At 36.3% G+C, this 18,949-nt stretch overlaps 1 protein-coding gene across 2 annotated transcripts in view; it reads right to left on the bottom strand.

Annotated features, from left to right (window-relative positions):
* LOC131045163 (ATP-dependent DNA helicase Q-like 4A) overlaps positions 1–18,949 on the bottom strand; it is a 71,956-nt gene that overhangs the window by 22,997 nt on the left and 30,010 nt on the right. Inside the window, exons 2-11 of one of the 2 annotated variants that reach the window (XM_057978694.2) lie at positions 15,372–15,474; positions 15,081–15,260; positions 14,667–14,724; positions 13,971–14,375; positions 13,647–13,838; positions 13,418–13,548; positions 12,833–13,313; positions 12,598–12,729; positions 6,054–6,140; positions 5,804–5,931 (exon numbers count right to left, since the gene is read on the bottom strand). In XM_057978694.2, coding sequence (XP_057834677.2) covers positions 5,804–5,931; positions 6,054–6,140; positions 12,598–12,729; positions 12,833–13,313; positions 13,418–13,548; positions 13,647–13,838; positions 13,971–14,375; positions 14,667–14,724; positions 15,081–15,260; positions 15,372–15,394 — 1,817 coding nt within the window. In that variant the 5' untranslated portion in view covers positions 15,395–15,474. The remainder of the gene's footprint in view (positions 1–5,803; positions 5,932–6,053; positions 6,141–12,597; positions 12,730–12,832; positions 13,314–13,417; positions 13,549–13,646; positions 13,839–13,970; positions 14,376–14,666; positions 14,725–15,080; positions 15,261–15,371; positions 15,475–18,949) is intronic. The other variant, XM_057978704.2, reaches the window with a different exon arrangement.

Below are 18,949 nucleotides of genomic sequence, written 5' to 3'. Positions count from 1 at the left end.
TTAGGTGAAAATGTGAATTTCACCCTGGACCCTCTGGAAGGGTCAGGAGCGATTTTTACATTTTAGGCCAAAATTCACCTTAGTTTGATCATTAAACTCCTCCAAGGCAATCTCCAGGGTTCATTTATCTCCATCACTGGGTTAGTTCATCAAAACTTTGAAGGAAATATTGTATTTTTGGGAATTTCGCTCTGGACCCTTTGGAAGGGTCGGGAGCGAAATTCTCTCCTGAGCTCAAAATTCTCATTTTTGAAGGTCCAAAACCTCTTCAAGGCATTCCAAATAGGTTCTTTCATTGTAGTCCAAGCCTAGTCTCACTCAAATCAGGAAGAAAAAGGTGATTTTAGGGTTTTTCGCCTTGGACCCTTTGGAAGGGTCAAGAGCGATTTTTCTTGCTTAGGCTTACTCCTTCATCATTTTCTCTTTAATCCTTCACTCAAAGCTAGGCAATGGTCTTCTTCATTCACTCCACCCAAGCTTGGTTTGTTCTTGCAAGGCAAAATAGGGTTGTGAGATTTTTGCCCTGGACCCTCTGGAAGGGTCAGGAGCGATTTTCTTCTTCTGACCTAGAATCATCATTTTTTGGAACAAACATCTACTCAAAGGTGGTCTCAAAGGCCTTTTCTACCTTGGTCTAGTCTTGCCTTAGCACAAACTTGAAAGGAACATGTTGGTTTTAGGATTTTCGCCCTGGACCCTTTGGAAGGGTCAGGAGCAATTTTTAGGTTTTAGGGCAATTCCTTCATCCTTTCAACTTCAAATCATTTCCAAGGCATAGAACATCATGCCTTACTCCACTTTGAGCCCTGAAAACCAAAATCTTATCTTGAACTGCAAGGAAAATAGGAGAATTTGGAAATTTCGCCCTAGACCCTCTGGAAGGGTCAGGAGCGAATTTCCCTCTTGGCTTCAAAATTTGCATTCTTAGCAATCCAATTCCACTTCAAGGCAATTCAAATGTCTTCTCACACCCATGTCTAAGCTTAACTTTGCCCAAACTTTGGAAGAAAGGATAGTTTTGAGGATTTTCGCTCTGGACCCTTTGGAAGGGTGAGGAGCGAAAATCATGTTCTAGACTTAATTGCTTCCTCTTGACAATCTCAATCATCTTCAAAAGGCAAAACACACTTCCTCACACCCATTCAAGCCATAAAATCTAAAAAGTTGCCTTCACCTTGCAAGAAAATAGGTATTTTTAGGAATTTCGCTATGGACCCTTTGGAAGGGTCAGGAGCGAAATTCACCATTTGGCTCAATTCCTTCACTTTTTGATGATTTCTTGCAACCTCAATTCACTCCCAGGGGTAATTCTTTCTATGTTTGACCTTATCCCATACTTGGCTTAACAAAATTTGATAGCAAAAGGTGATTTTGAGAAAATTCGCTCTGGACCCTTTGGAAGGGTCAGGAGCGAAAATTACAATCTTGACCAAAAATCTTCATTTTTTCACATTAAAACTTCTTTGCCAAGTGGGATTTCATGTTTCATCATGCTAGGATTAAGGTTTCATATCCAAGAAAGGCTAAAAAATGTGTTTATAAGGAATTTCGCTCTGGACCCTTTGGAAGGGTCAGGAGCGAAATTGCCTTTCCTGGCTAGAATCCTTCATTTTCTTCATTTCTAAACATGCCCAAGGTTTTCAACATGCTCATTCTTCCTTTCATCATGCCTTTGACACTTCAATTCGACCAAACTGAACAAGAAATGTCTCCTATAGAGATTTTCGCCCTGGACCCTTTGGAAGGGTCAGGAGCGAAAATTTCTTAATTCAGGCTCAATTCATCATCATTTCAAGTTGATTTCACCTCTCAAGGAAAAAAAGACACTACTCTCCTCTCATCCAAGCCACAAAAACCAAAGAGTGACTTGATTTTGCAAGAAAAATAGGTGATTGAAGAATTTTCGCCCTGGACCCTCTGGAAGGGTCAGGAGCGAAAATTCTCCTTTTGGGCAAAATCCTTCACTTTCCAAGTTAAAACATCTTCAGGAGGCAAAAGCAAGTTATTCTCGTTTAATTCATGCCCAAAACTTGACCTTCTTCACTACATAATAAGAGCTTTTGGGAATTTTGCTCTGGACCCTTTGGAAGGATCAAGAGCGAAATTTCCCTTCTCGTCCAAAAATCTTTCATTTTGCAAGCTTCCAAATCTTCAAATGTGACAAGAACGTTCAATCCTCCCTCCAAGATACCCTGCACATCAAAACTTAACCAAAGTTAGTGAAAAATAAGCTCTAATAAGATTTTCGCTCTGGACCCTCTGGAAGGGTCAGGAGCGAAATCTCCATTCCAGGCCAAATTGCTCAGTCTTCAAGTTTCAAACCACCTCACAAGGCAAAGTTAGATCATTTTCTAAGCTAAGAACAGGATTGCAAGTCTATCCAAGGCAAGAAATAGTGTTTAGGATGAAATTTGCTCTGGACCCTCTGGAAGGGTCAGGAGCGAAAATCCTCTTTCCGGCATTATCTTGCTCTTCAAAAACAAATCAAATCCCTCTCCAAGCAAGAATATATCAATTCACCTCCAAACATGCCCTAGAAAGCATCTCTTAGTCAAAAATGAGGAGAAAAAAGAGGTTTACAATGATTTTCATCCTGGACCCTCTGGAAGGGTCAGGAGCGAAATTGACATTTTCAAACTAGATGTTACCTTGATTCGCTTCATCCTCCATCAAACTTGATCAAACCAACTCCTTTTCTTCACTAGCTCTGCTCAACTGACTTAGACAGGTAAACAAACAGGACCCTGACAAGAAAAACCCTCTTTCAATCTAGACCTGACTTGAGACCTATTCTCCCTGTGTCTTGATCTAACCCACTTGACTCTCCTGAAAGGCATGCTTCATTATGGCAATCTTGAGGCTTCAGGCAGACGACTAACAACCTCCCTAAACAAAACTAGACTTAGCTTGAAAGAAACCTTAAAACGAGCTTCCAAGGTTTAGCCCTAATCTAGCCAGCCCAGGCAGACCACTCACTCACTCAAAACCCTAAAAGCAGAGAGAAAAACAAGCAAAGAGAAAGCAAAACCTAAGGCAAAAAGAGGGGGTCCCCATTCTAATGGGGCGATGTGTGAAATGGTCACAACACGTACCCAGGAGTTGGATGTCGAGAGGGCAGCGCGGGTGGCTATCGAGGACAAATTGGCTAGGGAGACAGTATCATTTGAGTAGCAGTTGGTGGAGGCTGAGACTGAAACGCGTGTTTTGCAGACAAGTTTGGTTTAGGCACAGGAGGACTGTGATGTCGAAGGAAGCAATAATGGTGAAATCCGCACTTGATCATCGGATGGTAGCAGAAAAGGGTTTTCAGGCGAGGACGCACCAGGTGTATAAGTTCCGGGCTTGACTGGCGTCAGCAGTTCTACTAATGTCATCTCTATTTTGTATTAAGTCGTCCGGAGACGACTTCTTTTCTTTTGGGGGGATGATGTTGGCGGCAATATTGTACACGGAAATAAAACTAGTTAATTAAGTTGTAATTGTGTTGGTTAGTTGGCAGCTGAGGGGTGGTAGTTGCGGTGCGACGGTTGGCGCTCGCACCCCCTTGGCATCTTTATATACTTCGGAATGTAACCTGTGAAAGAACAATTATGACTGGAATAACATCTCTTGTATTACATCTGATATCTATGGCATTATTATTCTGCGTTACGTGTTTTATCTGTATGTTTTAAGTTATTCACCCGAGAGGGCAAACAAGATCTTGTCATGCCCTTGCCATAGAGACCTAAACAAACTAATCGCAGCTTTAGTAAATAGAGTTTAGGCAAAGAAATAGATATGGCCGATTGAGGAATTTATAAGTAATAATGCTGGACGTCTAAGTGATGGGGCCGACTCAGAAACAGAGTAAATGAGCAGCAGTTACACATTTAGAGCCGACCTAGCCTTGAGATAAAATATTTAAGGAGGCAAAATAGTTTGAAAGCAAGATAAAAATCAATTAAATAAGGGCCAACTCAAAGTAAACAGATAAACAAATTGTAGGGCTGACTAGGATTAATTATGGTTGAGGCTTCAAATAGTTAAGCAACATTCACATGATGATCATTTCTTTAAGAGCGGACCCTCCTTGGAGTTGAAATAAAATAAGAAGGCCAACCTTTGGTGAATGATCGTCTCCCTTGAAAGAGGTATATATTAAGGAGGAGTTGAAGGGAAAGCAAGCAGTGAAATTTAATTTAATTAAAAGCAGACCTAGAGCAGGGCAGAAATAGCACTCAATACAAACAGAAAGAGAATCAGATCAGAGGAGTTCATCTGAAAAGAGCAGATCTACGAGATCAGGTTTGGGTATTAATAATTGAGTATACAGCAGTTTGATTCTATACTGTGGTTTTGGTATGAGTTCCCTATACATAGCAGAATGAATACTATTTATATCTGCACACTGCTATTAATGATGCATTGCTGTCAATGACTGTCTAATATAGCATAATGAATTTAATTTCCATCTGTTCATTGCTGACTCAGATTGTGCTGTTGCTTATGACTGTTTAATATTTAAATATATATAATATGTGACATAATATAGGATGTTCTATATATATTCTGCTTTTCAACCATGGTAGGGGTAATGAGGGATTACAAGGAGGGGAACGACGCTGGGGTACTCTTCTACGTACGCCACCTCATGGTGGTAACCAAATGGTCCCATGAGGCCAAGGTGGTACAAGGGGAACCGCCTTTGGGCTTAGAAGGGATGGGCTTCCAGTGCACCCTATTGTGAATACTCCTCATCCCTTTATCATGGTGATTTAATATACCAAGAAGTCCAATCATAGTAAGTTGGAAATGAATGGCAAGATGGAGGGGAATGGTTATAGGACACCTCACTAAATGCACCACCTCATATGGATGGCACGGGTCACATGAGGCCAAGAGGGATGATATATCCGCTCTTTGGCCTAGGGTAGAGGATCTCTAAGGGAATTTATCGAGTCACCTTATCCTAGCTCTCCTACAGTTGAGCTTCCCCAAACACGTTTAAGATATCTTATGATTAAATTGAAATTTCTGCTATGTGCTGTGTTTTAAGAATTATTGTTGCAAATGGTTTCTAACCTGTTTTGCAAGGTCACAATCAGGTGAAAGATATCTCTAACACTGCTCTTGTTCATTTGGAAATTGTGATTTAGGGCTAAATCAGGGAATTCACAAATAGGGGACATTACAGATCTGTAACCAAGGAATTTCCCAAAGAAGAAAAAATTGGCAAATGAGGAGTTCTTGGAAGAGTCAGTCGAAAAATCAATTATGTTTAAAGTAAAAACCTAAGGTGGAAATTAAAAATCAGTCAAGAAATTAGTGTAGAAAATCGGACATATGGTTAAAGCAATTAGAAGTTTAGTTTAGTCTTCACAAAGTTAATGGTACACAAAGAATTGACTTTGCACACCTCAGACAGTGTAATTGCCATTACAAGAAGTAAAGGGCAGTTTACATCCAAGCATACTATCATTTTTGGTGAATTACTATTTTTACAAAAAGTGGTAAATTGCCATTCAGAGAGTTTCCAACAGAAAATGTTGAGTCTACGTGGGACTCTTTTTATAGTCAGCATGTTTATTTCCATTGTGTTCAACAATTCCCTCCCTAAATTTTTAGCGACTGTCATTTGAAATTAGAAGTAGCTTAGTATGTTAAATATTGATATATTAATTCTAAAATAAGAGTTTATTAATCAATTCCCTAAAATAAAATACATTGCATTTACTTCTCCATTTCTTAAGAACTTAAAATGCCACAATTATTATTAATATCAAGGAATAAAGAAAAGTTGTACATAAAATCAAGAGCTCACTTTGCAATCTTTTCTGGTGTCACATACAGCAATTTGAATTTACAGCAGCTTGAACTGAGCTCATTAAATATTTGTTGCTGTTCTTGCCACTCCATGTTTGCACTAAGATATGTTGCAGGGATATTTGCCTGGATGATATTTTCCATGTTGCAATTAAACCAACAAACCAGATTAATGTCAGATGTAAACTCAGATTGTATGCAAATTCAAATGGAGAAAAATTTAATTTTACTACAGAGTATATACTGACCTGGGAAAGATGCATGATCTGATCTTGAATGAGTGACACAAGAGGAGAAACTACAAGAGTTACACCGGGACAAACAATAGCCGGTAGCTGCAAAGCAAAAAATAAAATAGGTCTAAATATAGGCAATTACAAACATATCAAAGATTTATTCATATGCAAGCACTCTAACTTTTAAACAAATGTTTGTGAGTCAAGCATGGCTAGACTAAACTTCTTTGAAGAAGCCTGAAGGAGAGAAGATTGCATGCATAGTCTTCAACAACCTTCTTGCACAAAGAGCTACAGAGATTGTAAAGGTAACTCCAAAACATCGAATATAAATTCAGATTGAATATTTATTTATTTTTTTAGTTTAAGTATTTCATTATAAATTTGTAACTTTAATCTATTTGTTTTATTAAATTGTAGGTGTCGGAGCTCTTGGTTAGAGTTTTCTACTTGGTAGATAGAGTATCTTTATGAGGCCATGGATAGGACAAAGGAGTCTATCAGAAATTATTATAAAGGGGGCCTCCTAAAATTTGATCCCATATGGGAAATCATTGATAGGAGGTGGAACAATCAACTCCACCAATCCATCCATATAACAAGATACTTCCTCAACCTCGTTTTTTTTCCAAGGATGTCACCCCATGTTGAGGTGAAAGACCTCATTGTCAATGAATTGCAATGTTATAAGGGATCAAGGAGTAAGCTCTTTTCTTAAAAGCTAGCTAACAGAGGAAGAACCACTCAAACACCAGGTATAAAATTTGGTGCCTTTCACAAGCATCTTACAAGTTACAAATTTCGAAATTACAAGTTAAAAACTATTAATAATTTGATAAAATATGTTTTGACTTTGTTTTCTCTTTAATATTTTAGATTGTAGAGTCTTGGTGAGCAAATTGGGGGGGGGGGGCATCCACATGAAGAAGAAAAGCAAATTAGCTTAGAAATGCCTCAATGACCTTGTCTTTATGCAATACAATCTTCAGCTGCACACAAGAAAGACATAGGAAATATCAAGTGGTCCAATTGATTTGGAAGAGATAGATCCTTAGAGTGATTGGATAGGGCGGGATGAGCAGCCTCCATTGTTTACCAGAGATGACATCAATGATTTGGAGAGGCGAGCATTGGAGAAGGGGGTTACATTGGGATTGTCATTGGATGACATTGAGTAGAATGAGGAGTCATTCCCACCAACATCTACATCTAGGTTATAGGTCGAGCCACAGCGTGTCATACCAACCATGGTAGAGGAGCCACAACAGATTCCTAGGACTAGACCCTCTAGTTCTATCTCTCCCGTAGTTTTCGCCAGAGCAGGGAAGAGGAAGATGTAAAATGTTTTAATGTAGTATTTACTCTTACTTTTACAAAAACAATTTGCTAATTCATTTTGTTTCAGACTATCAGCATCAACATTCCACATGAGGATGCCATTTTGTACCCAATTTGCATTAAAATCAATAAAATATAACTAGACTCAGCTTGTTTCTTTTATGTATTCATTTATCGACTCATTGGATGCATCTTCTCATTAAATTTGCAACAAAAATGCGTTTCTAATGAAACTTAAGGATTTTTTCAAGTTGCCCAATTTTTGCCAAGTCATGTTTTTTGGGCTTGGCGAGTTTTTGTCAAGTCCAAGATTTCTTGATGCTTCTGGATTAGATTGATGATAAAAAATTACACACAATCTAATCCAGAAGCATCAAGAAACTTATAGCATGGATTGTGGAAATCTTATAGCATTAATCGATGCCCTTCATGGGAGGGAATTATCTATGAAATCTAAGTCCAAGATTTTCAACTATGCCTCATTCAACCCCCTGAAAAACATAAACTATGCACTATTGTCCTTGATAATGAATATTCCAAGGTGAATTTGGTGATGGAGGGCATGAGGCAAACTTGGATGAAGATAGATCGCTCTATTGTCATGGATGGGTGGACAAATATTATATATCAATCACTCATCAACATCATGGGCACATGTGCTATTGACTCTTATTTTCTTAGAACTATTGATTGTTCCAGGAAGCAAAAAGATGTCCACTTCTGATTTTAGTCTTTGAAAGAGGCCATAGAGTAGGTTGGGGCCTCAAATGTTGTACAAGTGATCACTAATTAGACACGTGTGCAAATTAGTTGACATAATGGTGGAGGATTCTTACAAGCACATCTTTTGAACCCAATGTGTTCAAACATTGAACAACACATTGAAAGGCATGCGGAAAATAGAACAAGTGGAGCAAGTGGTGGTAGAAGCTAGAGATATTCAAATGTTCATTTCCAACCAACACATCCACTTGCTATCTTCAAGACATTTTTGAGGAAGTAATTCCTCAAACTTGTGGAGACTAGATACATCAGTTATTTCAGTTTTTTAGAGGGAACGTTTGAGATGTAGGAGCCTATATAGTTGATGATGGTTGATTGAAAGTGAAGTAGATGGCCTACTACAAACGCTACTAAACGGAAAGGTGTGTAACAAAGGATCTTTAATGATATTTGGTGGTCCACTATGAGGTAAGAGAATTCTATTTTTTTATTAAATTATTAAATCATTAATTTATTACTATATGTAACTTGATAATCTTATTAATTTCTGTATCAACATTTGCTTTGTCAATTGACTCCTATTCTTTTTTGATATTTTTGTTTGTAGAAATGTTTGCTCCTTTGTCTCACCTATTGTAGATGTCATTAGATATGCTAATACTAACTCTCCTAATCTTGGAGAGACCTATGGGAAATGTGACAACATGCTTGGGCAGACGAAGCAACCAGTTTATGAAAGGGATCCTAATTTGCGATTATATGAGAATCATACCAAGCCCATTATGATGCGACAATGGAAGGCCATGAACACCCCACTTCATATGGAAATCTTTGCTTTAAATCCCAAATGCTATGCACCAAATGTAGGGAGGCTAACTCCTTATAATGAAGAGGTGAAAGAAGGGTTAATGAAGGTCCTTCAAAAGATGTATCAATTGAAAAGTGAACTTTACTTTGCACACAATGGCTTACCTTTGCTAGTCTTTGCAATCCAGCATCCAACAAACTAGAAGCAAAGATAGACAAAGCTACATTAGCTCAAACCAACCCTTTTGAATAGTGGACATCACATACACCAAAGAATAGGATGTTATCATTTGCCACCTTTTACAAGTTGTTAGTTCCTCTATTGCATATAGGAATTTGTAAACTTACTATTTCATCCTTTCTATCAAAAAGAATAGGCTTAACTATAAACAAATGCAATTGGTAATCGTGCATGCTTCCTTGCAACTTCAAAATCGGCAAACTCCTAAGTATCAACAAACCCCAACTTTCCGATGGTTTCTTGATCCCAAAGATGTCACCCAAATTGATGAGAGGCACAAGAGGGATTGGCTGGGGTTCCATTGAATGAGGCAGCCCCTCATAGTGGCATTGATCAAACTCAAACTCTGTTTTGATGCAATGTTACCAAATGCTGATTAGGAGCAACAGCATATGTTATTGTAATTTTATATAATATATATGCGCATTGACAATGAAAGCAATTAAATTTTGTTAATTGGTTTTCAACTGTCATGTGAACTCTCAATTGAACTCTAATGTTATGTATTAAGGATCTATAATGTATATGATGAATGCCTTATCAATATTAGCATTTGAATATTTGAAATTTCTTATATTTTAAATTGTTTTCCTATTTTTTAAAATTCATCCCCTGTTATCTTCTAAAAATGGCCCCCAAAAAATCCATCTTCAAAACACATCCCCCATCCCCTACTGTCCTCATTCTAGAAATTTGGTGTGTCATAGGTTTTTTTTATTTTTTTAAATGTTGAAGACTTGGGCAGATTGCCCTACCATACTTCTTGTATTGTGCAATTTCATTACATCTCAACATTATCCTCTATATCAGATATTTCATTCTTTAATGCCATTACACATTATTTTAGCTCCACAAGCACTATTGCAACTAAACAAGAAACAAACCCATATATCATGGTATAAAGGGTGTTTAGTGATGAAGAAATAGTTGGAAGATCAAAACTCCTCTTAGGATTCCAAATATTATCTTTGAGCACATCGTAAAAGAGAGCAAATACAATAAGTGAAGTCAATCAACAGATCACAGAAGAGAGTAATTATAGTATGTCAAGTCAATGGTGTAAATGGGATTTTAATGGGAAAAAAAGGGGGGGCTTTCAATAAGATTTGGCACAGTTCACTACTATCAAAGCAATAGCAACAGGGATTTAATTTAACCATTGGTGAGTTCTTTCTAAAACTCCATCCCAGCAGAATGCAACTTTCACAGCCTTCAGCCAAAGCATTTAACAGATGGTTATTGAGGATTTATTTCAATGACTCGAAGGACCATTTGTAAGATGTTATCAAATATCAACATCTCGATGACATCATAACAACAAACAGATTCTGATCCAAGAGACAAGAACAATCTTATGAAGCAAGGACAAAAAAGATAGTTTCTTCGACAAAAACTTGTCCATGCCTGTCTTCTTATCTGTTTATGAAATAAAAATGAATAGCAGATATTCAAAGCCTACTGTGCACCAGATTCAACAACCAAAAAAGAACCCTATTGTTGGAAAAGGTCTTCTCAAATTCCAATCCTCCTGTTGCAGGCAAAATTCTTGCAGGTGGACCTGCTACCACCAAATTCTCTCTTGTTGCCACAGTGAAGAGGAGGAGCATCAAGTAGCAAGTATTAAAAACAAAAAGGTGACCTGCATGGTGTTATTACTTCATCCCCATAGGAAAGGAAAAAAGGTCCAGGAGCATTATAAGGGCTGTGCTCTACACAAGAATCCCAAAAACCTCAACATTTGGTGACAAACTCCAAGGAGAGCCAACATGTCCGATGTTGCGTGCTTCTTGTTTTGACAGGGGGAAGTCATAAAACAATCATGAATCTCTGCTTCATGTTCTTTCCTTTCTGCAGTATTTAGGTGGATCTACTTTCAGAGATGTAATGTCCCTTTCTATTAAATACCCTAGCTTGCCCAATTTTCAGTTAGAATATTACCTTTTGTATGCCTGAAATCTGGCGATTTGTATCTGATCTGCCCCGCTTCAATGCTTGCTCTCCTTGATTTATTATATCAGATTTGTCTCTTATATCAGATTACCTTCTTCATCGATCTATTCTCCTTTATAGCTGCTCTGAACTCAGAAATTAGAATTTTGTTCCCTTATTTTTCCCCCTCTTCCAAATGAAGTGATTCTCCTTATATATATCCTGAGAAGGGATGAAGAGTCACCACTTTCTCAAGGTATGCCTCTCTGAAAGAGTCACAACCCTTCCCCTTAGTTGCAGCTTAAACTTAGTTATTATTTTAATTATCTCTTACTTAAATAAGATCGCTGCCCTTTTAGATTTAATCATAATCACCACTTATACTAATTGCTGCCTTTGTGAATTAGCTGCTCTTCTCAATATGACGTCTGGTTCTTAATCGGAGGCTACTCTCTTTAATGATTATCTTTTCTTCCTTTTTTATTATTATTCAGATATATATATTAATAAATATCTTATATTATAGGCTTAGATATTCATTTCTACCTCTTAATAATATTATTATAATTAGATACTTGTCATCGGATAAGTAAGGAACAGCATATCCTTCTGCGGTTAATATTTATTATTAATGCCAAACCTGCTGTGATCAGCACTAGTTTCCAGTCTTAGCCCCTGATCCCTAATGATTATATGATTCTTATTAAATATAAATTTGAATGGTTGCACCCTTTTGTTTGGTGATGGATGCAACCTTTCCTTGATCGCACCTTTCCCTTCAGACAAATCGTTCCTCTTGATTAGTGTGCTAACTAACAATTAATATTTTAACATTCACATCGCTTCTGTTAATTATTGAATTTAGTAATCACTGTTCATTAATAGGCATCTCCTTGTAAATTACTTGTTCAATCTTAATGGTCATCGCTGCATATATTAGTAATCTATTTAATTGTTGCAAAGGCAGACAGATCTGATATGCATCAGATCTGGTCTGCCACTACTAATACCTGTTTATTACTTTATGACACGGTTAATCCAATTTACCTTTCAAACGGTTGATTTAAAAGAAATAGCTAGAATGTTCTTATTTGTTATTTAGCTCAGCTGGTTCCATAACAAAATATGCTAATTTCACATGCACTAAATAATTTTATCTATACAAAGGGTTTATGGAGTTTTTCAGTTGGAAGCAACTGTTCACATCAACACATTCATATCCTACAATCAAAGTTCAAACTGACAAAAATGGGTGCAAATAAAGAAAAACTAGATTTAAATTTTTAATAACAAATGGATGATGAACACCCAATCCTATTTACATTACACACAATCATAGTAAAAAGAGAATTTCCATATTTCTTGTGTATGAATCTGAGAAGATCAAATCTTCCTAAATATTTAATTTTGCTTATCTTTTCTAATGATGTTAACTATCCATTAAATTGTTTTCTTGAAACCTATGCTGTGAGCTTTACATCAAAAAGACTGAAAATCTATTTCAAATATTTAAGCTACCTGATAAGTGAGGCTTTTTCCACCACCAGTAGGCATCAAAACAAATACATCATGTCCACTCATTGTTGCATTAATCACTTCTCTTTGATTTGGTCGAAAAGAATGATTGCCAAAAACTTTTCTATTGTTTACCTAAAACAAGTTGTCACACAGTCAAAAAAAAAATTGTCATTACCCAATAATTTTGCCATTATGCATATTATAAACTACCAAATACCATATTAATTATAAATACCTCTATCTCTCGGGTCCAAGGGAAGTCTTTTCTGATCCACCTCTTATCACCAGACCCTTCAGTGTAGTTCACTTCAGTGAACCTGGGTATGTACTGTTCTCTCCCAATATTTTGTAACTGGCTTCTTTGATTATCAAAAAGCTCATGTGAAGCACAAGAAGTACTTATATTCCTTGAACCTATAACTTCCCCAAATGACTGGTTGCAATTCCTGGTCTTTGATTCAAAGATTTCATGACTCGAACTTGAAGCAATAGGATTTTGGCATACAAAAGGTGAGCTCACAACAGTCTCGTGTGTCCTTCCTCCCTCACCATTGGTCTGCTGATAATGTCTAGTTGCAGAAGAAACGGTTGAACGTGATTCAAAAGAGCAACTTGCTGGTTCTCTAGAAGCGAAAGAACAAAACTCGCGCTTCTCATCTAAAGGAGGGCACTGAAGTTGCAGCTCTAGGTAGCGAATTTTCTTGCTCAAGTGAGATCTATATATTCAAGGACTTATAGGAACATTAGATATCATCCACAATTAATGATACTATAGCATATAAATCAAAAAAAAAATTCAAAGATAACTCTCTTCACTAACCGTTCTAGACGAAGCTTTTCAGATTTTTGAGGACTCAGTTCAGCAGCATTATCAAGTAGCTCATTTGATATTGAGATTAGCTGATCTTTCAGCTCCTGCAAATGTTTTGTGGCTTCCATACAACGAGCCACCTGAAGCTTGGAAATATTACAGCATCAATACAAATAAACAAACTAAATAACGACAAAAAAACAAAATCTGCATATTAATAATGAGAAATCAGTTTTACCGGAACACCATGATCACAAATATAGTTTATCTGATTTTCTAATGAACTTTCAGGCATACAAGTTTCTTGAGAAAGTGGTTGCTTATAAGTAGGAGCAACTTTGCAGCTTGTACTTGAAAATTTCAAAACTGAAGCCTCCGGTGTGAAGGCTGATTGATAGTGATTGGATACAATTTGATCGATATCAATGCTCTGTAGTTAAACAAGAAAATGAGTAAGTACGCATAACAAGCTGCTTGAGCATCCTAAAGAATATCCCATCATTTCCACCAAAAGAATCAAACAATCATTGTAAGACCTTGATATGCATAAATTTTCCACAACCTTCAATATGTCATCATCCTCCCCCAGATCCATGAAAGTTGGTTCTGCTTCAGCACAACTTTGCCTGCCTGATTCTTGACAACAGCTTGAGATTGCTTCCTTATCATATGTGTTGCTGAAATGAGCACCATGCTCTTCAACTGGCAAAACATTTGCTCTCAAACCTTTAATGCTTTCAAAAGTTTTGCTTCCGCTACTGTAAGCACTCTTAGCAGAATTATTTGTATTCTGTGTAGAGCTCGAGGCAATGTTTTTCTCTGGCTGCAATTTCGCACCACTTTTAGAAGTGAAAAACTGTCTTGATGATTGTAATTCAACTTTGTCATTCTTCTCAAGCGGTGCAGTAATCCCAGGCCTAAGATATTCTCTGAAACTACTACGACAAGTTGATAAAGTCTGTAAGGCCTGGAAAAAGCCAGCAAATATGATTACCTTGAAGAAAGGCGTGAATGAGACAAAATGCATTTTGGTACTTACTTTTACCCAGCATTTTGTGACAAATGTTGAAGTTCATTTTATTTCTATAGTGGAAATTACAGTGTTAAAATTTCTGTTAAAGTTAAAAATTCAACACAAAGTTATCAGAGATTCATAAAGCAGACCAGTTGCTGCAAAATTAACACTGATATATTTCTACCCAAAGAAAGCTAGAATTACTCATTTATAGTTTTTTCTACAATGAAGTAAGATAAAAACCTTTTTAGCAAATGACAACTGTGAAGGATCAAAAGGGATCCTAGTGGAAGCCATCAACCTGAAAATGTGCAAAAAGAGACAAAGCTTATAAGATCCTGACATAATATCAGTTGCTCACAAATCTCAAAAATAATATACATAACAAATGACTGAACAGGAGAAAGAAATGTTTGATACTTCTCCCAAAGACAGAATTTAACTGAAGAACTCAACTATAACAATGCATTAATATCATGGTAGAAAATGTGTGCAAAGACTCAAATACTTATAAGCTTTCCACAGGGTAAAACTGAAACCTAAAGGTTATATATGTAAAATATCTCTGTGAACTTTATATGTGAATCTAAGCAACCAGACACGGAACCCAAAACAGAAGACACCCATATGTAAAAGCAAGCCTGCACAAAAACTCACTCTGTATGTTTGAGAGGATTGCCAGAAGCAGTAGGATTTTGCAATGGTAAAGATAATATAAAATTAGAGTTCAGGAATGTGTTCTGACTGGAAAAGAGCTCAATCTTTTGTAAATGATGCGACCAATTAGTCTGACATAAATTCCTTTTTCCCTCGGAATTCCAATTTGAATCTGATTTTCTGAAGGATAATATGAAAGCATTTTAGTTAAAGGAAAAATATAAAAAATTGAAATACAAAAGATAATACTAGTTCTCTTATATTGAAGTGCTGTAAACAGTTGAAATCTACCTCATAGAATTGTGTGTAGACATGGATCAGCATTATTTATGCTCATCCAATCTCTCATAACATGAAAGTGCATTAATCTGCTTCCAGCCAAATCTATTCAAACCTACAGAAAACATGTAAATATGAGACAAGACCACCACCCTTCTTTTATGAGTGGGAATAATTTATAACTGAAGACCCACTAAACAATGAAACCTTTCCCAAAAATTACAGAGCAATAACATGAAATCAGGCAAAAATTGAGTTTAACATCATAGTGCAACATCCTCCGAGACACAGCATTGCAACATCAGTTCTGAATTACCTTGGTAACAGAAAAGGAAATCCCAAAGACTGTGGTTTAGACTAGAACAGAGGTAATTTTTTGTACTAAACCCAGTTCAGTATGGTAGTTTCTGTCTTAGCCCCAATTGCACAGTCCTGTAGTTTATGTGGCCAACATTAGGAGCATAACCAAAACTACAATAACATAGCCAACCTTAACCCAGAGAAAATGCACTAAACTGGTTCAAACTCTTAGGATGTATAGCTATTTTGTTCAAGTCTTTGAAGTATTGTTAGGTTTCTAGATAACATTGATTTCATTAATGTTATATTTAAGGTGCCCATATAAATATTAAATGTTATTAATTGTGTATGAATTGTGTATGAATTGTGTATGAATTGTGAAAACATATGAAGGATTGTGCTTGTAACCCATATTGTATTCTCTCAATAGACCATCAAACCCTTGTTATGTGAAGAAACAATATTGTCGATCATAGGAATCCTCTTGAAAAAGCAACCCCAAGGGTTCCAATATGGGTAAGTATTCACATTTTTATCTCTCCATCTGTAGCATGACGATATTCTGAAAATAATAGTCAATGCAATAGAAATTTTCAAAACCTGCGAGGAACCAAAAGAGAAATTTGTGGCCCGTATTTGTGTGGAAGTTGATCTCCTTAAGGGTCTCCTTAATGTCATCAATCTCAAAATGAATAGCCTAATTTTCACAAAAAACACCTAATTATGAACAAATCCCACTCAAATGCAATGAACAGACACTTAAAAGGATTTCCCACAAAAAACCCAAAGATAACAAAGAACGGGAGGAGATACCAAAGAACGGGAGGATGACAATAAAAACAATCCTAAGCTTAGAGCCCTATCCAAAGAGCAACCTTCCTCTAATCTGTTTAGTCATTTAATGTCCTTAATCTAGAAGAAGCAAATTCAACTTATGAAGGAGAAGAGGTGAATGAACTGGGAGTGTAGGAAGGGACTACAGAGGAAAATGAACATAAAGAGAGCATTCAAAATTCAAAACCTCAGATTAACGAAAGGTGCAACCCAATACACAATCCGAGAAGAAGAAAAATAAATAGAAGATCATAAGACCATATCATAAAATGCGACAAAATCAAACAAACAAAGAAGGAAGCAAGCTTAGGAATCAAAAGCTTGTACGAACATCAAGTGGCATTAGGCAAGAATCTTGTATAGAGAACTGCCTCCCACCCAGAGAGACGATGCACTAAACTTTTCTATCAAAAAAACATTGCCAGTCCATGCACAACCCTTATCGCCCCACTCCCAACATCATGAGTCTCAAATTTCGAGCAATATGGAAGTTCGTAAGCTTGTTACCCAACATCTCCCTTGGTATACTGGCAATGGAAAGAAAACCTTCTTCCTCAAGATAAAACCATTGGCACTTTCAAACCAATAGTTTCAGATCAGCTGAAAGACTCACTAGAATATAAAGAAATACTCACCTTGTTTCAAATCGTGAATTCAGTGGGATCAATTGCATAAAATCAAGATCTTCTCCGTGTTGCTTGAGAACAGGTACCTATTGATCCCCACATTGATGATCATGTTATTAGGAGGAATATTAAATGAAATGAAGCTTACTCTATCAGCAAGGGATACAAATTATTAAGTGGTGAGCTCACTCCCCTATCTAATTGGTGACATATTTGACAAAAAAGTGCCATCCTAAGGTAAACTTCTTCTATTATCTTCATATATAAAACCAGTAATTAACCTTTGAGAATCTCTATAAGGGATATTTTACTGGTCCAAATTGGTGTTTTCTTTGCTTTAAAGCTGAAGAAAACTGAGAGTACATGTTTATAACTTGTGAGTATACTAAGAAGGTTTGGAGTCGCATTATTTTGATTACATATCCAAATGTGTCAATAATTGACCCCTTGCAAAAAGCATTTGGCATTCACCAATATATCCATGATTCAGCTGGGACAGGTGCCGTACACCTGACAATCCTAATGTTCAGTTGTAGGAAAATCTAATGTCAAACAATAGAATGATGACGAAGATAAAAGAAGTCGATAAGTAAAACTTTTGCTAATGAAGATATCTCAAATGCTAATGAAGATAACAAACGGTTGTTGACAAAGATGACAACCAACTACTTACGAAGATAAAAGTAGTTGTTGTTGAGGATGTTCCATACATTCTGATTCTACAATTTGTTATAATTTTGAGCACAGCTAATAATAACATTTAAGCGTATTTTCTACCAATCCAATACAATGTTTAGGAAACTAAATTTAGGTTTTGTATTTATTAATTAGTTGTTGTTTTAGAAAAAACACAATCACTATTTTTAGGATAAGTTTTTTTATGTTTAATCACTCAGTTATAGTTTTACTTTTAGTTTTAATTACCCAATTGGAAAACTGCATGTAAGGCAACTCACTTCAGGATTGTTTTTTCCGCTTATTTTTAAGAGAGTGAAACTCTATATAAAATGCATCAATTAAAGAGAGAATCTAGAATGTAATTCGGGACACACAGAAATCAATTTCAAAACAAATAAAAGTTTTTTTGGTTGTGTAATTTCTAACCAGTTTTTTACAATGTGAAATTTTCTAACAATGGTATCAAAGCAGAGTTTTATCAACACAAGAGTTTATCTGTGTAAGTGAGAATTACATTGGACAGGTTTAGATCTAACGCTCCTTCACCAAAGTTCAAGATCCTGAGACTTTGAGAGAAAATCTCAGGTTTGTTTGATAGCTATAATGGCAGCAAACAATGAGTCAATATCAATTCCATGATTCAAAGGTGAGAATTTCAATTATTGAAAAAATAAGTTCAAAAGAGTTTTAATTGGGGAAGGCATATGGGGCACTGTAGCAAGCAGGTGTGTTGAATCTCAAGATTGGAGTATATGTAATGCAAAAGATAATGACAGAAAAGCAAAAAATTAAAAAAATAAAGCAAAAGGATGCTCAAGCGTTTTTCTACACACAGAGTACAATCATCCATGTATTTATCCAAGAATTGCCCATTGCAAAACAGCAAAGAAAGAATGGACAGCTTTATAAAGTTCATATCAAGGGGCAAATTAAGTAAGGGTTGCAAAGCTTCAAACCCTAAGATTGAATTTTGGGAATTTAAAAATAAGGGGTAATGAAAAATTCCAAGATTATTGTACTAGAGAGGCAGATACAATGAATAAATTGAGAACATATGGTAGTGAGGAAGATCTTGAGATATTGTGATTACTTTAAAGGAGCGCAACAATTTAGATACTTTAAAATGATATGGTAGTGAGGAAGATCTTGAGA

The sequence above is a fragment of the Cryptomeria japonica genome, chromosome 3 (genome assembly GCF_030272615.1).
Source record: "Cryptomeria japonica chromosome 3, Sugi_1.0, whole genome shotgun sequence".
In the NCBI taxonomy this organism is placed as follows: domain Eukaryota; kingdom Viridiplantae; phylum Streptophyta; class Pinopsida; order Cupressales; family Cupressaceae; genus Cryptomeria; species Cryptomeria japonica.
Note: the sequence above shows the minus strand (reverse complement) of the source record. Positions and strands in the feature narration are given on the sequence as shown.